The following is a 15,705-nucleotide window of genomic DNA, read 5'->3' as shown; positions in this document are numbered from 1 at the left end:
TTCAGCAGGCATTTGAGGCTTACAGGTACTCATGAATGGTATATTTTTGTGTGATACTTTAAAGCAAACAAAAGATGGATACTGTACCTGCAGAATCAAACTGAGTCTTACAACAAGCAAGGAATGATACAATATCTGAATGAAATGACTGCACTCCAACAAGTGGAGATGATGATAGTCAGTGGGTGAGGTGTTTCAGCTTAAGTTCTTAAGAGCTACTGACTGACGGAAATTTAAAACCCCTGTATTTTAATATATAGGTTCAAACAAAGGCCTTTTTATAGCCAGACCTAATGTAAGTAAAGTAAAGAATTACAAATAGGAAGTAGACATGTTAGATTTGAATACACAATATTAGGTCTGAAACTGGAAAGGGCCCCTTAAGAAAAGGACTTGGGAGTCATAGAGGACTCATCACTATCAACATCAAGACAGTCATTAAGATGGCTAATAGGATGTTAGGTTATAGAGCACAATATGTAGAGTACACGTCCAAGGAGATTATGCACAAGTTTTATAACACACTGGTAAGACTTTGTCTGGAGTACTGTGTACAATTTTGGTTTCTGGGTTACAAACAAGACATAGAAGGGCTAGAAAAGGTCCAGCAAACAATTAGTACACTGATTCCAGGGCTACAGGGGATGAGTTATGAGGAAAGGTCAAAAGAGCTGAGCCTCTGCAGTTTAAGCAAAAGAAGATTGAAATGAGACCTGAGTGAAGTGTTTAAGAGAACCATAGACTTATGGAATAAATGACCAAGTAGTGTGGCAGATGATGGGACTGTAGGGATCTTTAAAACTCGACTTGATGTTACTTTGGAGAAATCAGGTGGACATGACAGGTGAGCTTGGTTGGGCTGAATGGCCTGTTCTCGTCTAATGTTCTAGTGTTCTATTTAAGAAGGCAAAAGGCTTAATTCTTTGTAGTTTTCATCTTCAAAAAAATGTTCAAAACATTTAAAACAATGTTTTACTATAGTTAGGTAAAGGATTAATAGTTAGTGCTAAGACCTTTTGCTACCTTTGAATTTCAGATTTTGTTTTGTTATTAATCTCTTGGATTATTGTTTTCACTTTCAGTATTTGACCTCCACTAACATTCACTGACTTCCGCGTGGGTCGGTCCATTAAGGCTCTTCATTCCCAGCCCGCCTGCTCTCTCTTCAGGTCACAAAACCTGACAAATGTCTGCCAACGGATTGTTTATTCAGTTGGGTAAATTTCCAGATAAGATGATACAGAACACACAGGGTGTTGTGTTTTTCACACACTTTTCTGTTGATGAGAGGGTTTTCTGATTTCTCCTGCTGGAAGAACTGCATGAAAGGAACTGAAATGTCACAACATCAGCTGGGGCTAATCAGTATTATGGTTTGTTTAAAGCAGCATAGAATTGTTTATCTGACCACTGATTGGAGATCTGCATTTACTTGAACTTTCAAATCCTTTTTCTTTGGAAACATGGCAAAATGTTATAGTTAGAAGAACAAGACATCACCCAGAGTTGAAACAAAACAGAAACAATCCTACCTCACACACAACAAATTAATAATGCTTACTTCTCTTTAAAAGTAGGAGGACAACACACAGCAAAGCCAGGACCAAAATCAGCAGGACTCCTACAACAACGGACAAAGCTGTAATGGTGCTCTGGGAGTTGCCTCCTGGAAATAATCATAAAATGAAACAGATTAACTGTGGATTTACCAGAAACCAGATGATGTATTCAAGAGACTCAAGAAATTACACCATGGATAGGCTTCACTATCATTTTAGTACAGTGGTAGAAACTGGGTGGTCAAGGAAATGAGTTGTTAAGACTCTACTGCACATGTGAGGGATATCAGGATAAGGATAAAAACACACAAAGTGAGTGTAGTCATTTAGATTGGTGTGCGTGATGTTTCTGTAACTTTTAAAATGATATATTGTATTACTAGATCAGCCATATTAATGTTGAAATATGTTTAACATAAAAGTTAAATACAAATCTCATTAAAGTAGTGGGAGTACAGGTGAAGTATCCCTATTTTATAATTCAAAACTCTGAGCCCTGAGCCATGACAATATATGTGGAAAAGTCCACACTAAGAGTTTAACTTGGATTCGAGTATGAAATCATGCGTACGGTCAAAAACAAAATCAGATTTATAAAACCTGGTGTGCACACAAATATGAACTTTACTTTTGTAAATCACAATCACGTTGTAAATGTGCCCCCTGTGAAGCTTAGACACATGACTGATGATCTGGGGATTGGGGTATCCTGCAAAGCATCGAGCTCTACAAGGAAATGATAGACGATCAACGATCTGAGGGGACTGGTGACCCTGTGAAGCATGGCGTACCGCTAAGCAAGAAAACACAATCGACGAGCTGAAGATGACATGAAATGAAATGTTCACCAGTGCTGTATTATGTTACACATTCAAACGCGCATCAGAAATGATTTTCTTTCATATGTCTTATTGTTTTTATTAACTCTAATTTACATCTTTCTATTGGGGACATTCACAGAATGCTAATGATAGCTGCATACAAACGTGTGAAAATGGAAGAATATTTTTATTTTATATTCTCACTTATCTTCTGAATGTATTCACAAATGACTAAGAAACTGCTTGCTTACCTTCCATCTCGACGGGAATGATTTTGGTCAGGGGGTCTTTAAATCCTTCCTGTTCCACCAAGCAGGCGAAATTATCTTTCTTATTGAAGAAGGTCAGCAAAATCGACTCTGTGGTTACATACGTGCCGTCACCCTTCAGCTCTGACTTATTTAAAGCCTTTCCATTTTTCATCCAGGATACCACAATGTCATCCGGGTAGTGTCCATCCAGGCGGCAGGTCAACAGTTGCTCCTTGTTCTGCCCCAGCACTTGGGATGTCACTGTCACTGAAGGGCGCTCTACAATAAGCAAAGTCATTTAAAATGAATTGAACCCATGAAGATAAACACACAAGCAAGGTCAGGGAATACTGACTGCCTGGAATCTTGACTCCTGAAATGAATAGTCAAAGCACCTGATTTACCAAGGAGACACTCAGATAAATTAATTCAGGTAGGGGAAGATTTCAAGAAGTAGGTCGTTATATGAGCTGAGACCTAAAGTCCAAACAACAAACGAAACAATGGGAACACAGGGATTGTCCAACAGCAAGAAATTCAAGGTCGAAGTCTGTATGCCAGCATGCCTCAAAAGACCCACATAACCGGTCAATACTATGCTGATCTTCTCTGGCATTTGCAGCAGTTACGAGGGGAAACACGTCAAGAAAACCTGGTGACCTTTCTTTCCCCTTCTGCTACACAACAATGTCCCTATTCACACGGCATGGCCTCCTCCAAACTGTGCATTCCAAACAGCCACACAGACTGCATTGTGCAGAAATGACCACAATTATAGCGACTGGCCAACTGCAACTGTTCAGAATTATAACCAGTTTATATACTTCAAAAACATTTTTAAGCAAGAAAAAAATCAATTCTACATATTCCAATACGCATAACAAGCTACATAAGGTTGGAAAATGATGAAAAATTTGGTCAAAAAACAAAAAAATGGATTAAGCTCATAACAATCAGAGTTTTTGAAAATTATGTTCAAATTCTGAAATCTCCACAAACCTACTTTTTCACAGAATGCTCCTAAGAAGAAGACAGAGGCTACAAAAGCCCTCAGTAAGTCTCTTTTGGACAGGTCATTGAATTTTAAAAATGTAAAACCTCACCTGAAATGTGCTTAATCAAATTGTAAATGTTAGCGTAGCACTTCGACGGCCCACGGTTCCTCTCAAGTGCAACTTACTGCGAAACTGGAGGCGAGTCGTCTTCACCCAGGACACATTTCGAGAATTGTGGTCTACCCGACAGGAGACGGGCTCATTTGCTGTCCCACCAGAAGGAGTGTACATATAAATGCTCAGCGCACTGAACGTGCCGTCAGGATTGCTCTGCACTTGAGGAGCTTCTTGAGAGGGGAGACTCGTTGCACCTCTGAACCACCTAATAGAGATGTCTCTTGGATAGAAGCCCTCAGCATAGCACTCCAGCATGCCAGGCTGATCCATCACAAAAAGTGAAGCGTTCAGAAAAACTTGAGGGGCAACTAAAGGAGGGAAAAAAAAACAACAGATCTTGAGTTGCCACAGGAGGTCCTCACACTGCGTGTATTCGAATGGTCAGCAGAGTCTTGTGCACTGCCAAGCTTTCCTTTACATGTTCTCCAAACAACAATTATATTTCTTATATGTTGCCCCATGTTTTATGTAGTGATGGCCGAAACAAAATGTTAATCTTCCATTTTCCAGGAGAATGAAGATAACGAAAGTTCTGATAGGATTGGTGTTTATCAAGACCACCGCTTGACTGCAACAAATAGGATCAAAAACAAACAAGAAAAAATCTCACGTTGCTTGTGTCACATAATTCACATTTCATGTCACACAGTTGTATTCTCACAACATGCAAAACACATGTATTTTGTTCCTACAATATTGTTAAAGAAACACTTCCAGTGCAGGAAGGGAAAAACTGCGCTGACATGAGAATTGTCATACATGAGTTTGTTGTGACTCTTCTTGCTGTATAAATGTCATGTTTTTGGGTCTTTGTCATTCTTATGATGGGATTTAAAGCTTTCTGAAAGCAATGCTGACATTTTGTTTAATTTAAACTTTATTTCATTTAATGTAAGTGTTTTCACTTGTTTCAATGGCATTTTATTTTTCAAGAGTGCCGTCATTTTGTATCATTAAGAAAATGACACAGAACTGCATGACCTGTGATGCCATCACTAATACAAAATCAGCACTGGGTATTTCCTAGCCGTCTCAGATTAGGTAACTCCATAACATGTTTTACAATCTTCTTTGTTTCCGAAGTTCTTACTAACAGACGTTTTGGCTCTCACTTTTGATTTCAGTTTAGGGTTTTGTGTCGGATTTTGATTCCTGTGTTTTGCTCTCTGGGTTTTGACTATGTTCATCTTCTGATCATTTTTTAACAGTTTTTTGTAGCAGGGAATATTGGAATTAAAAAAGAAGGTGGGCTTACCTAAGCTGTAACCCACCTCAATGTCTCAAGCTTCCATCCATCCAGTTTCCAACCCGCTGAATCCGAACACAGGGTCACGGGGGTCTGCTGGAGCCAATCCCAGCCAACACAGGGCACAAGGCAGGGAACCAATCCTGGGCAGGGTGCCAACCCACCGTAGATGTCTCAAGCTTTCTTCTGTTATCTTTGATAACTTCTTTCCTTCTTTTCCTTCTAGCAGAACAGGAATGAGCTTTTAAATTGAAAACCTGCCTCTCCCTCTCATTCATTGGCCAAGAGTCCTGTCTTCAATTCAAAAGCTCATTCCTGTGTGAACATGTTTCTTTTGTGTATACTGCTCTGGTTTTTAAAGAAATATTTATTTTACAATATTACTGCAAAAAAATGCATGTATTTTGTCTTTTGTGAGCACACTATTGATTGACTTGACATGCAAATTATGTGACACGTAAAGCTTGAGTTTTTTTACTTTCTCGTATATGAAGTGTAAGGAAAGTATTGTAATTGTGCAAAAATTGAGATTTACTTTCTCATAGGGAAATTATTATAACTGTCCAAAAATTTGATTTTGATATTTTGATGAATCTTGACGTTTTAGACCTCTGATTCCTAAAATACCATTTTTGGAATTATGTTTATGTGACTTGCCTGTTTGTGTGTGTGTGTGTGTGTTTAAACACGATAACTTGAGAGGGCTTTCACTTATGTCAACCCAATTTTGCATACAAGTATTAGGTACAAAACGTAGATTTCTATCAACTTTTGAGCAATTTCCGCTAACCAGAAGTGGTACTTTTTCATTCATGTAGCTGCAGAGTCTCATTTGTCAACTTTACTTTTATAATAATTGCTCAATATATTATTAATTTGATTTGATTTGCTGTTGATGGTTTTTTAATGTACATCTCTCTATTATTAAAAAAAACAAAAACTTGGGACGAGATGAGACTTTTGGGTGATGAGACGTGATCTTTTGAAGAGAGACAGAGAGACACTTTCACATCCCGCGACACGGTCAAGTCACGTCATACTGACATCCACGTCAGACAGATCTGAAGAGAGACATTGAAGAGAGACATTTGAAGTGAGACAGAGACACACTTTTATGTCCCGCGACACGAATAAGCGTAGAACAAAGAGCAGCTTAAAAAAAATAAGTAAAAGATGACACGTCCACGACTAAGTGAAGCAGAAAGAGCGGCGAGAAGAAAAGAAACACAAAAGCGATGGAGAGAAAAGAATGCAAATTCTGAAAAAAAGGAATGTAAGCAAAGACTTAGCGAAGAAAAAAGATCTGCACGTCAAAAAGATGCCAAAAAGCGATGGAGAGAAAAAAAATGCACAAAAAAGGCAATAAACAAAAATAATAATCTATGTGCAAATTCGGAAAATAAGGAAAGTAATAATCAGTCCGGACCAAGTACATCTGAAAAATAAGTAGGACCAAACAGGGTCACAAATAAAAAACAATTATTAAAAGAGAAAGTTGAACTTCATAAACGAGTAAGCGAAGAAGAAAGAGGAGTCCGGATCAGAAATAAAAGACAAAGAGAAAAAGATAAAGAAAAACTACGGAAACGAATAAGCTAAGAAGAGAGAGAGCAAACAGGGTCACAAATGAAAAACAAAGAGTAAAAGACAAACTACAACTTCATAAATGACTAACCAAAGACAAGTGCCCGGAACAAGTGCAATAGAAAAACCCCACAAGAAAGGTAATGTAGTACATATTCTGTGAATAACATTAGACACAAAAGGAGATCTTGAGATGCCATTCATATTAAAATGTTAACAGTTTCCTGTGACAATAGCTTTTGCTATAACAAATAACAAATCACAAGGACAAACATTTGAAAAAGTCGGTTTATTTATAAGAGAGAAAGAAACAAAATTCACTCACGGCCAGTTATGCATTACAGTATCACGATGTAAAAACAAACAAGGAATCAAAATTCAATGCGATCCTGAAGAAAAGTTAAATCCAAATTTTGTTCTTACTGAAGTTTTAAAAGTAAAAGTGAACATAATTCATATGTAACAATTACCAAGAAAAAAAGATTCTCTTTAAAATTTATTTCGGTTTGGCAAAAACCAAAACTGGAGGTTAGCGAGCGAAGCGACCAGGGGTAATATTAAAATATAATCATTGTCTTGCAGTTTACTCCTCAAATATCCATCCCAATATTTGAGTATAAGAGAAAGTCGAGCGGAGACCACTCCTGATTTTTTATGGCCGTTTTTATATTGCTTGTTGTGATCCAACATTGGTGTCATTGACACCCATTCTATCAGATAGTTTGTCACTTCAGTTCTCCATAAAACTATGAATTTTAAAATTTCTCTCTACCATCACTTCAAACCACACAAAGCATAAAAAAATTTAGGTTGAGTATTCCTTGAACTTGCTTGAAGTAAAGTTATTTAAGATTAATGATTCATTCAAATAGAAATATCCATATTGTTTGTACTATTCTGAAGGTGATTCAAATCAGAACTGTAGTCTTTTGGCAGCTGACAAGGACATACAAGTGTCTGGGTGGCAGTGGGTGATCTCTGAGAAAAGCGAATCAGCACTTTATGGCCTTCTCTTTAATCAGACTAGCAGGAATGGCAGCTGTGGAGAATTAATAAATATCAGAAATGCCCAATAAATTCAAGCAGTTATGTGTAGAATTAACAGATTGAAGGCATGGAGGTGAGGTGGGTATTAGAAGAGAACAAAAGGTTACCTGTTACTTTAAACTTGATGATGCCATTTTCTTCATTCTGAGCTTCGACAACACTGCACTCATACTGCCCTTCATCGCTAATACTCACATCCTTTAGCAGCAGACTGGCATTGCCCCTCTCTATCTCATTTACAAACAGCTCTACCCTTCTGGATGTGGGGTTCATCTGTCCAGCATCAATCTTAATCAGCTCAGTATTGTCATGTCTCCAACCAATCAGTACTTTTTTGAGTTCAATTCGACTATTCGCAAAAATGCAGGGCAGAAGCACATCTGAATGTTGGGGTGCTGTGACCTCAGGGCGTGGAATGGAGAACTGAAATTCTCCTGCCACCACTAAAAGACCCAACAGAAATTACGTTAACACTGAAGAAATAACTATAGAAAAGAAAAATACATATTTCACTCTGGAAATACTTTGTTTGAAAATAAAATTGTATTAAGATAAGAGGGGGCTGCAGTCCAGACCAACACATGACATGGCCGTATATTGAAATTTACTGACTGAAAAAGCACAAAACTCTATAAAGACTGCAGAAGAAAACATTTTGGAGAGGTTTGGTCATTGTCATTTCCGGTGTGTTCCCTAATTTTTCCTCATACTCATCTACTATATAATAAAACACTATGGTATGTATATGTGTACATCCGGGCCCTCTGAACAGTCTTATTGGTCAGTTTGAATGTCACCTGATTGGTTTTGCTTTGGTTGCTCAGTCAAACTAAAGTCAAGCGACATGGGAAGCATTTGACACAGCAGGCTGACACACATGAGGATACCAAGGAAAGGTAATAGAGAAATGTAGAGAGTAGCCGTCAAAGACAGGAAGTACTTCACGATGTCTTCACAACGGGTAATGGGGCACCAGCTACCAGAGTTAAAAGGAGGACAGGTGGTGAGCAGGGCGCCACAAAATAAGAATGTCTGAGAAGAAGGCTTTACAGGAACGCACCCTAGAGAGGAATCGCCAGCCAAGAGAGGCTGAGACACACAAGGATACCAAAGAGAGGCTGATCTATAAAAGAGCTCCAGTTAAGGGGTCATCTGAATGGCAGCTGTAAAAATGGAGACTAAAGAGGATACTGATGAAGTTAGAAATCAGACACAATGCTGTGAAAAGGTATTTGCCTCCTTCCTGATACCCTCTGTCTAAAATGTTGAGTATTTGTCATGGAAAATGGCTTCAGATCTTTAGACAAAATGTAATATTAGATAAAGGGAAGCAGAGTAAATATACAAGTCCATTTGTAAATTGGAACAACCCCACTGATGAAGATAACAGTCCAGGCTTCAGGGCCCCAAACATAAAGGTCTGCCACTGTGTGGTGTTTCAAGGTGCAAGACATAAGAAGAAGACACATATAGACACAGGGAGAGCCACAGTGCCATAATGACTTCCAAGACGTGAACATACTGCACAATACTGTATTTGAAAACCTGCATACAGTATGTGGGGGACAAAAGAAAAACTTAATGTGGGGAATTGAAAACAAAATCAGAAGAAAGGGTGGGACACATCTGGAAAAATGACAGTCTGTTCAACTGAAAAGGAAATGAGCCCACGTGACTCTCTAAAGGCAGCATGTCATCCTGTAGCAGCGGAGAGGAAAACAAAAAGGCAGCTGTTTAGAAAGATCAGTTTGAAAAAGAAAGCTGGAAACGTCTGAACTGAAGCAAACTGGAACTGAGCAAAGGAAAAGACAGAAGACCAGGAGGGTAACGAAGAAAACTGAAAAAGCAGCACATTGCTTTTATCTAATGCACTTTTTCTCAAACATTTTATTTGGAATAGATTTCTTTGCACCGTGTTTTTGGTTTCCACAAAACACTGGAATCATTGTGGAAAAACTGCCAGGTAAGCCTCTTATGTTCATTTTTGTGCCTTGATGGCCGATTGCCTTAGCAAGTTATATCTGCATTTCAAGTCAAGCTGTGTGGTAACGTTCTGTAATAATTAACTGGTGTTTTTTTATTTGACGCTTGTTGTTAGGGGTGAGTGTGTGTATTTAGGGCTGGCAATAGGACACAAGATAAATAAATATATATAATGTATATATTTCAAGGAGTGTGTGCTGCCAGCAGAATACAAGAGTGATCTAAAAAAACGAACGTTAGGGGTGATGGACAACATCTCCTTTAAATATTCTCAGCTATGAAGACTGTATTTTCTAAGTCTCTTCAAAGGAATGCCTGTCAGGAGCACAGGCTGTCACAGAGATAGAGAGAGACAAAAGCAAACAAATCAATAGGGCTGTTTGCCTTTTAAGTATGCGAAGCACCGCGGCACAAAGCTGTTGAAGGCGGCAGCTCACACCCCCTCCGTCAGGAGCAGAGTGAGAGTGATAGAGAGAGAGACAGATAAAAAAATCAATACGTGCCCTTTGAGCTTTTAAGTATGAGAAGCACCGTTCAGCATGTCCTTCGGGAAGCAGCTGCACACAGTGCGAAGTCCCAATCGTCTAGGTATGCGAACAGCCCCCCTGCTCACACCCCCCTACGTCAGCGCAAGAGAGAGAGAGAGAGAAAGTAAGTTGGGTAGCTTCTCAGCCATCTGCCAATAGCGTCCCTTGTATGAAATCAACTGGGCAAACCAACTGAGGAAGCATGTACCAGAAATTAAAAGACCCATTGTCCGCAGAAACCCGCGAAGCAGCGAAAAATCCGCGATATATATTTAAATATGCTTACATATAAAATCCGCGATGGAGTGAAGCCGCGAAAGGCGAAGCGCGATATAGCGAGGGATCACTGTAATTGTTCAATATATTATTAATTTGATTTGTTGTTGATGGTTCTTTAATGCACATCTCTCTATTATAAAAAAAAACTTGAGACGAGATGAGACTTTTGGGTGACGAGACATGATCTTTTGAAGAGAGACAGAGAGACACTTTCAAGTCCTGCGACAACACACATCAGAAAGACACTTTCACATCCCGCGACACGGTCAAGTCACGTCATACTGACATCCACGTCAGACAGATCTGAAGTCAGACAGAGAGACATTGAAGAGAGACATCTGAAGTGAGACAGAGAGACACTTTCACGTCCCGTGACACAAATAAGCGTAGAACAAAGAGCAGCTAAAAAAAAAAAAAGATAAGTAAAAGATGACACATCCACGACTAAGTGAAGCACAAAGAGTGGCGCGATGAAAAGAAACACAAAAGCTATGGAGAGAAAAGAATGCAAATTCTGAAAAAAAGGAATGTAAGCAAAGACTTAGCGAAGAAGAAAGATCTGCATGTCGAAAAGACGGCAAAAAGTGATGGAGAGAAAAAAATGCACAAAAAAGGCAATAAACAAAAATAATAATCTATGTGCAAATTCGGAAAATAAGGAAAGTAATAATCAGTCTGGACTAAATAAATCTGAAAAACGAGTGGACCAAACAGGGTCACAAATAAAAGACAATTATTAAAAGACAAAGTTGAACTTCATAAAAGACTACGTGAAGAAGAAAGAGGAGTCCGGGTCTGAAATAAAAGACAAAGGGAAAAAGATAAAGTAGAACTACAAAAATGAATAAGCGAAGAAGAGAGAGGAAACAGGGTCAGAAATAAAAAACAAAGAGTAAAAGACAAACTACAACTTCATAAATGACTAACCAAAGACAAGTGCCCGGAACTAGTGGAATAGAAAAACCGCACAAGAAAGGTAATGTAGTACATATTCCGTGAATAACATTAGACACAAAAGGAGATCTTGAGATGCCATTCGTATTAAAACGTTAACAGTTTCCTGTGAGAATAGCTTTTGCTATGACAATTAACAAATCACAAGGACAAACATTTGAAAGTCGGTTTATTTATAAGAGAGAAAGAAACAAAATTCACTCACGGCCAGTTATGCATTGCATTATCACGATGTAAGACGAAACAAGGAATCAAAATTCAATGTGATCCTGAAGAAAAGCTAAATCCAAATTATGTTTTTACTAAAGTTTTAAAAGTAAAGGTGAATATAATGCATATGTAACAATTACCAAGAAAAAAAGAATCTCTTTAAAATATATTTCGGGTTGGCAAAACCCAAAACTGGGGGTTGGCGAGCGAAGCGACCAGGGGTAATATTATAATATAATCATTGTCTTGCGGTTTACTCCTCAAATATTCATCCCAATATTTGAGTATAAGAGAAAGTCGAGCGGAGACCACTCCTGATTTTTTATGGCTGTTTTTATATTGCTTGTTGTGATCCAACATTGGTGTCATTGACACTCATTCTATCAGATAGTTTGTCACTTCGGGTCTCCATAAAACTATGAAATTTCTCTCTACCATCACTTCAAACCACACAAAGCATATAAAAAACTTAAGGTGGAGTATTCCTTGAACTTGCTTGAAGTAAAGTTATTTGAGATTAATGATTCATTTAAATAGAAATATGCATATTGTTTGTACTGTTATGAAGGTGATTCAAATCAGAACTGCAGTCTTTTGGCAGCTGTCAAGGACATACAAGTGTCTGGGTTGCAGTGGTGATCTCCGAGAAAAGCGAATCAGCACTTTATGGCTTTCTCTTTAATTTCAGACTAGCAGGAATGGCGGCTGTGGGGTGATTACTACAATTCATAAGTAATAGAAATGCCCAATAAATTCAAGCAGTTATGTGTAGAATTAACAGATAGAAGGCATGGAGGGGAGGTGGATATTAGAAGAGAACAAAAGGTTACCTGTTACTTTAAACTTGATGATGCCATATTCTTCATTCGGAGCTTCGACGACACCACACTCATACTGCCCTTCATCGCTAATGCTCACATCCTTTAGCAGCAGACTGGCATTGCCCCTCTCTATCTCATTTACAAACAGCTCTACCCTTCTGGATGTGGGGATCATCTGTCCAGCGTCAAGCTTAATCAGCTCAGTATTGTCATGTCTCCACACAATCAGCACATCTTTGAGTTCAATCCGACCACTTGTAAAAATGCAGGGCAGAAGCACATCTGAATGTTGGGGTGCTGTGACCTCAGGGTGTGGGATGGAGAACTGAAATTCACCTGCCACCACTAAAAGACCAAACAGAAATTACGTTAACACTGAAGAAATAACTATGGAAAAGAAAAATACACGTTTCACCCTGGAAATACTTTGTTTGAAACTAAAATTGTATTAAGATAAGAGGGGGCTGCAGTCCAGACCAACACATGACACAGCCGTATATTGAAATTTACTGACTGAAAACACAAAACTCTTATAAAGACTGCAAAAGAAAACATTTTGGAGAGATTTGGTCATTGTCATTTCCGGTGTGTTCCCTAATTTTCCTCATGCTCATCTACTATATAATAAAACACTATGGGATGTATATGTCTACGTCTGGGCCCTCTGAACAGTCTTATTGGTCAGTTTGGATGTCATCTGATTGGTGTTGCTTTGGTTGCTCAGTCAAACCAAAGTCAAGCGACATGGGAAGCATTTGACACAGCAGGCTGACACACATGAGGATACCAAAGAAAGGAGAAATGTAGAGAGTAGCCGTCAAAGACAGGAAGTACTTCACGATGTCTTCACAACGGGTAATGGGGCACCAGCTACCAAAGTTAAAAGGAGGACAGGTGGTGAGCAGAGCGCCACAAAATAAGAATGTCTGAGAAGAAGGCTTTATGGGAACTCGGCCTAGAGAGGAATCACCAGCCAAGAGAGGTTGTGATACACAAGGATACCAAAGAGAGGCGTTCAACAAACGCTGTGAGTACAAGTAATATCAAATATTTTTCAATTTATTTTATTACTTGTCATCAACAGGTAACACAGCTACTATTAAATATATTTACATGTTATATGTAAACAGAACAGGCACACAGTATGTGGAAATGAAACAGCGAGCCTGGTTTTCTGACCCATGACCAATTCCCAAATTGTAATGAATAACAAATTCTACACTATGTTACATTTTTTATATTAGAAACAATCTTCTGCATTTTGCATAAATATTTGATTGCAATGTGATAGAAGCTCACAGTCTATAACAACTGACTAATAAGGACACAACTGCTTCCTAGTTGGCTTTCACCAGTGAATCGTTAAAATATCTGAGAGAAATGATCTATAAAAGAGCTCCAGTTAAGGGTAATCTGAATGGCAGCTCTGAAAATGGAGACTAAAGAGGATTCTGGACATGTTAGAAATCAGACACAATGCTGTGAACAGGTATTTCCCCCCTCCTGATACCCTCTGTTTCTGAGTATTCACAGTAAACGGCTTCAGATCTTTAGACAAAATATAATACAGTGGAACCTCGAGATACGATCACCTCTGTATACGAGAAATTCAAAATACGAGGAAAGTATGAGCGAAAAATTCAGATCTAAATGCGAGCATTGACTCACGTAACGAGCCACGAGCCAGGCTATGGGTATAGCTCGCGGCTTAGCGAGGGGGCGTGGTAGCAGTTGCGAGCCGCGATCTGCGGTGTCTGCGTTTCTCACTTAAGTGCACAGGTGGGAAACTGCCCACATCCATGATTGTTCCTGTGGCTGATGGGCTGCACCTGCCATGTCCTCCCCGCATATATAGAGAAGCGCGAGCCGGTTAAGGGGGAGAAGAAGTAAAAGAAAAGAGAGGAGAGAGAACGGAGGTTGCAGGCAGGCAGGCAGGCAGGCGGTGCGGCAGAGCGAGCGAGCAAGTGCAGGCTCGCGTGTAGCTGAACAGGCGAGCCAAACAGCTGAAGCAGGACGGTGTAGAGAAGGTCAGCTGCATTAAGAGTGTCTCGTCTGTTGCAGAGCCCGCAGGTGAGACGCTAACAGAGAAGAAGCACCGGGGATTGTCATCTGTTTTTTAAAGACTGCATCCTTTTGACGTTTTAACCTCGTGTTAAAGGATTGTTATTCTTGTGTATTTTAAACCTCCACTTCACAACTGTTTTAAGGATTATTTATTTAAAGATTTATTGAATGCTCTACTGCACTTTGGACACCTGTTTTGATTCTTTTAATAATCAGTTATATTATTTACCAGTGTTATTTATTAAAGGTAGACTACAGTATATATAATTTATCAGTGTTATTTGTTAGGAAAATTGATTTTTATGTTAATATATTTGTGGTGCGGAACGGATTAACTGGATTTCCATTATTTTCAATGGGGAAGTTTGTTCTAGATACGAGAAATTCGCTATACAAGCTCAGTGCTGGAACGAATTAAACTCGTATCTAGAGGTTCCACTGTATTAGAGAAAGAGAAGCAGAGTAAATATACAACTCCATGTGTAAATTGGAACAAACCCACTGATGAAGATAACAGTAGTGAAGGGCCCCATAACAGTCCAGGCTTCAGGGCCCCAAAAATAAAGGTCTGCCATTGTAGGGAGGTTTGTAAGATTTAAGGGGAAGACACATATAGACCTGTGAGAGCCACATTGCCAAAATGCCTTCCAAGACGTGAACATACTGCACAATATTGTATTTGAAAGCTTGCATGTGTGGAGGACAAAAGGAAAAACTTAATGTGGGGAATTGAAAACAAAATCAGAGGAAAGGGTGGGACAAATCTGGAATAATGACAATCTGTTCAAATGAAAAGGAAATGAGCCCACATGACTCTCTAAAGGCAGCACGGCATCCTGTAGCAGCGAAGAAGAAAATAAAAAATAAGCCGTTTAGCAAGTTCGGTAACAAAAAGAAAGCTGGAAACGTCTGAACTCAAGCAAACAGGAACTGAGCAAAGGAAAAGACAGAAGATCAGGAGGGTAAGAAAGAAAACTGAAAAAGAAGTCCATTGCTTTTATCTAATGCAGTTTTACTCAGTCTTTTTATTTGCAGCAGATTTCTTTGCACCGTCTTTTTGGTTTCCACAATACACTGGAATCAGTGTAGAAAAACTGCCATGTAAGCTTCTTATGTTCATTTCTGTACCTTGATGGCTGATTGCCTTAGCAAGTTATGTTTAAAGTCAAGCTACATGTTAACGTTCT

At 39.0% G+C, this 15,705-nt stretch overlaps 3 protein-coding genes across 35 annotated transcripts in view; 1 reads left to right on the top strand and 2 right to left on the bottom strand.

Moving 5' to 3' along the window:
• LOC114644022 (tyrosine-protein phosphatase non-receptor type substrate 1-like) overlaps positions 1-8,124 on the bottom strand; it is a 46,998-nt gene extending 38,874 nt beyond the window's left edge. The window contains exon 1 of the mRNA XM_051934594.1: positions 8,083-8,124. The gene's annotated coding sequence lies outside the window, so the exon portion shown is untranslated. The remainder of the gene's footprint in view (positions 1-8,082) is intronic.
• The window catches only part of LOC114662269 (killer cell lectin-like receptor subfamily B member 1B allele B), a 192,844-nt gene that overhangs the window by 19,128 nt on the left and 158,011 nt on the right, over positions 1-15,705 (top strand). The window lies entirely within an intron of this gene.
• LOC114644021 (class II histocompatibility antigen, M beta 1 chain-like) overlaps positions 1-15,705 on the bottom strand; it is a 61,132-nt gene that overhangs the window by 2,453 nt on the left and 42,974 nt on the right. For 7 of the 28 annotated variants that reach the window (XM_051934584.1, XM_051934578.1, XM_051934571.1 and 4 more), the window contains 4 exons: positions 12,464-12,799; positions 3,812-4,111; positions 2,632-2,910; positions 1,562-1,666 (listed from right to left, as the gene is read on the bottom strand). The exons of 9 other annotated variants lie outside the window; for them this stretch is intronic. In XM_051934584.1, the coding sequence (XP_051790544.1) occupies positions 1,562-1,666; positions 2,632-2,910; positions 3,812-4,111; positions 12,464-12,799 (1,020 nt within the window). Of the gene's footprint in view, positions 1-1,561; positions 1,667-2,631; positions 2,911-3,811; positions 4,112-7,787; positions 8,083-12,463; positions 12,800-15,705 lie in introns of all 28 variants that reach the window. 12 more of the 28 variants (XM_051934587.1, XM_051934588.1, XM_051934586.1 and 9 more) reach the window with 6 other exon arrangements.

Source organism: Erpetoichthys calabaricus, chromosome 12 (assembly GCF_900747795.2).
Source record: "Erpetoichthys calabaricus chromosome 12, fErpCal1.3, whole genome shotgun sequence".
Classification (NCBI taxonomy): Eukaryota; Metazoa; Chordata; class Cladistia; order Polypteriformes; family Polypteridae; genus Erpetoichthys; species Erpetoichthys calabaricus.
Note: the sequence above shows the minus strand (reverse complement) of the source record. Positions and strands in the feature narration are given on the sequence as shown.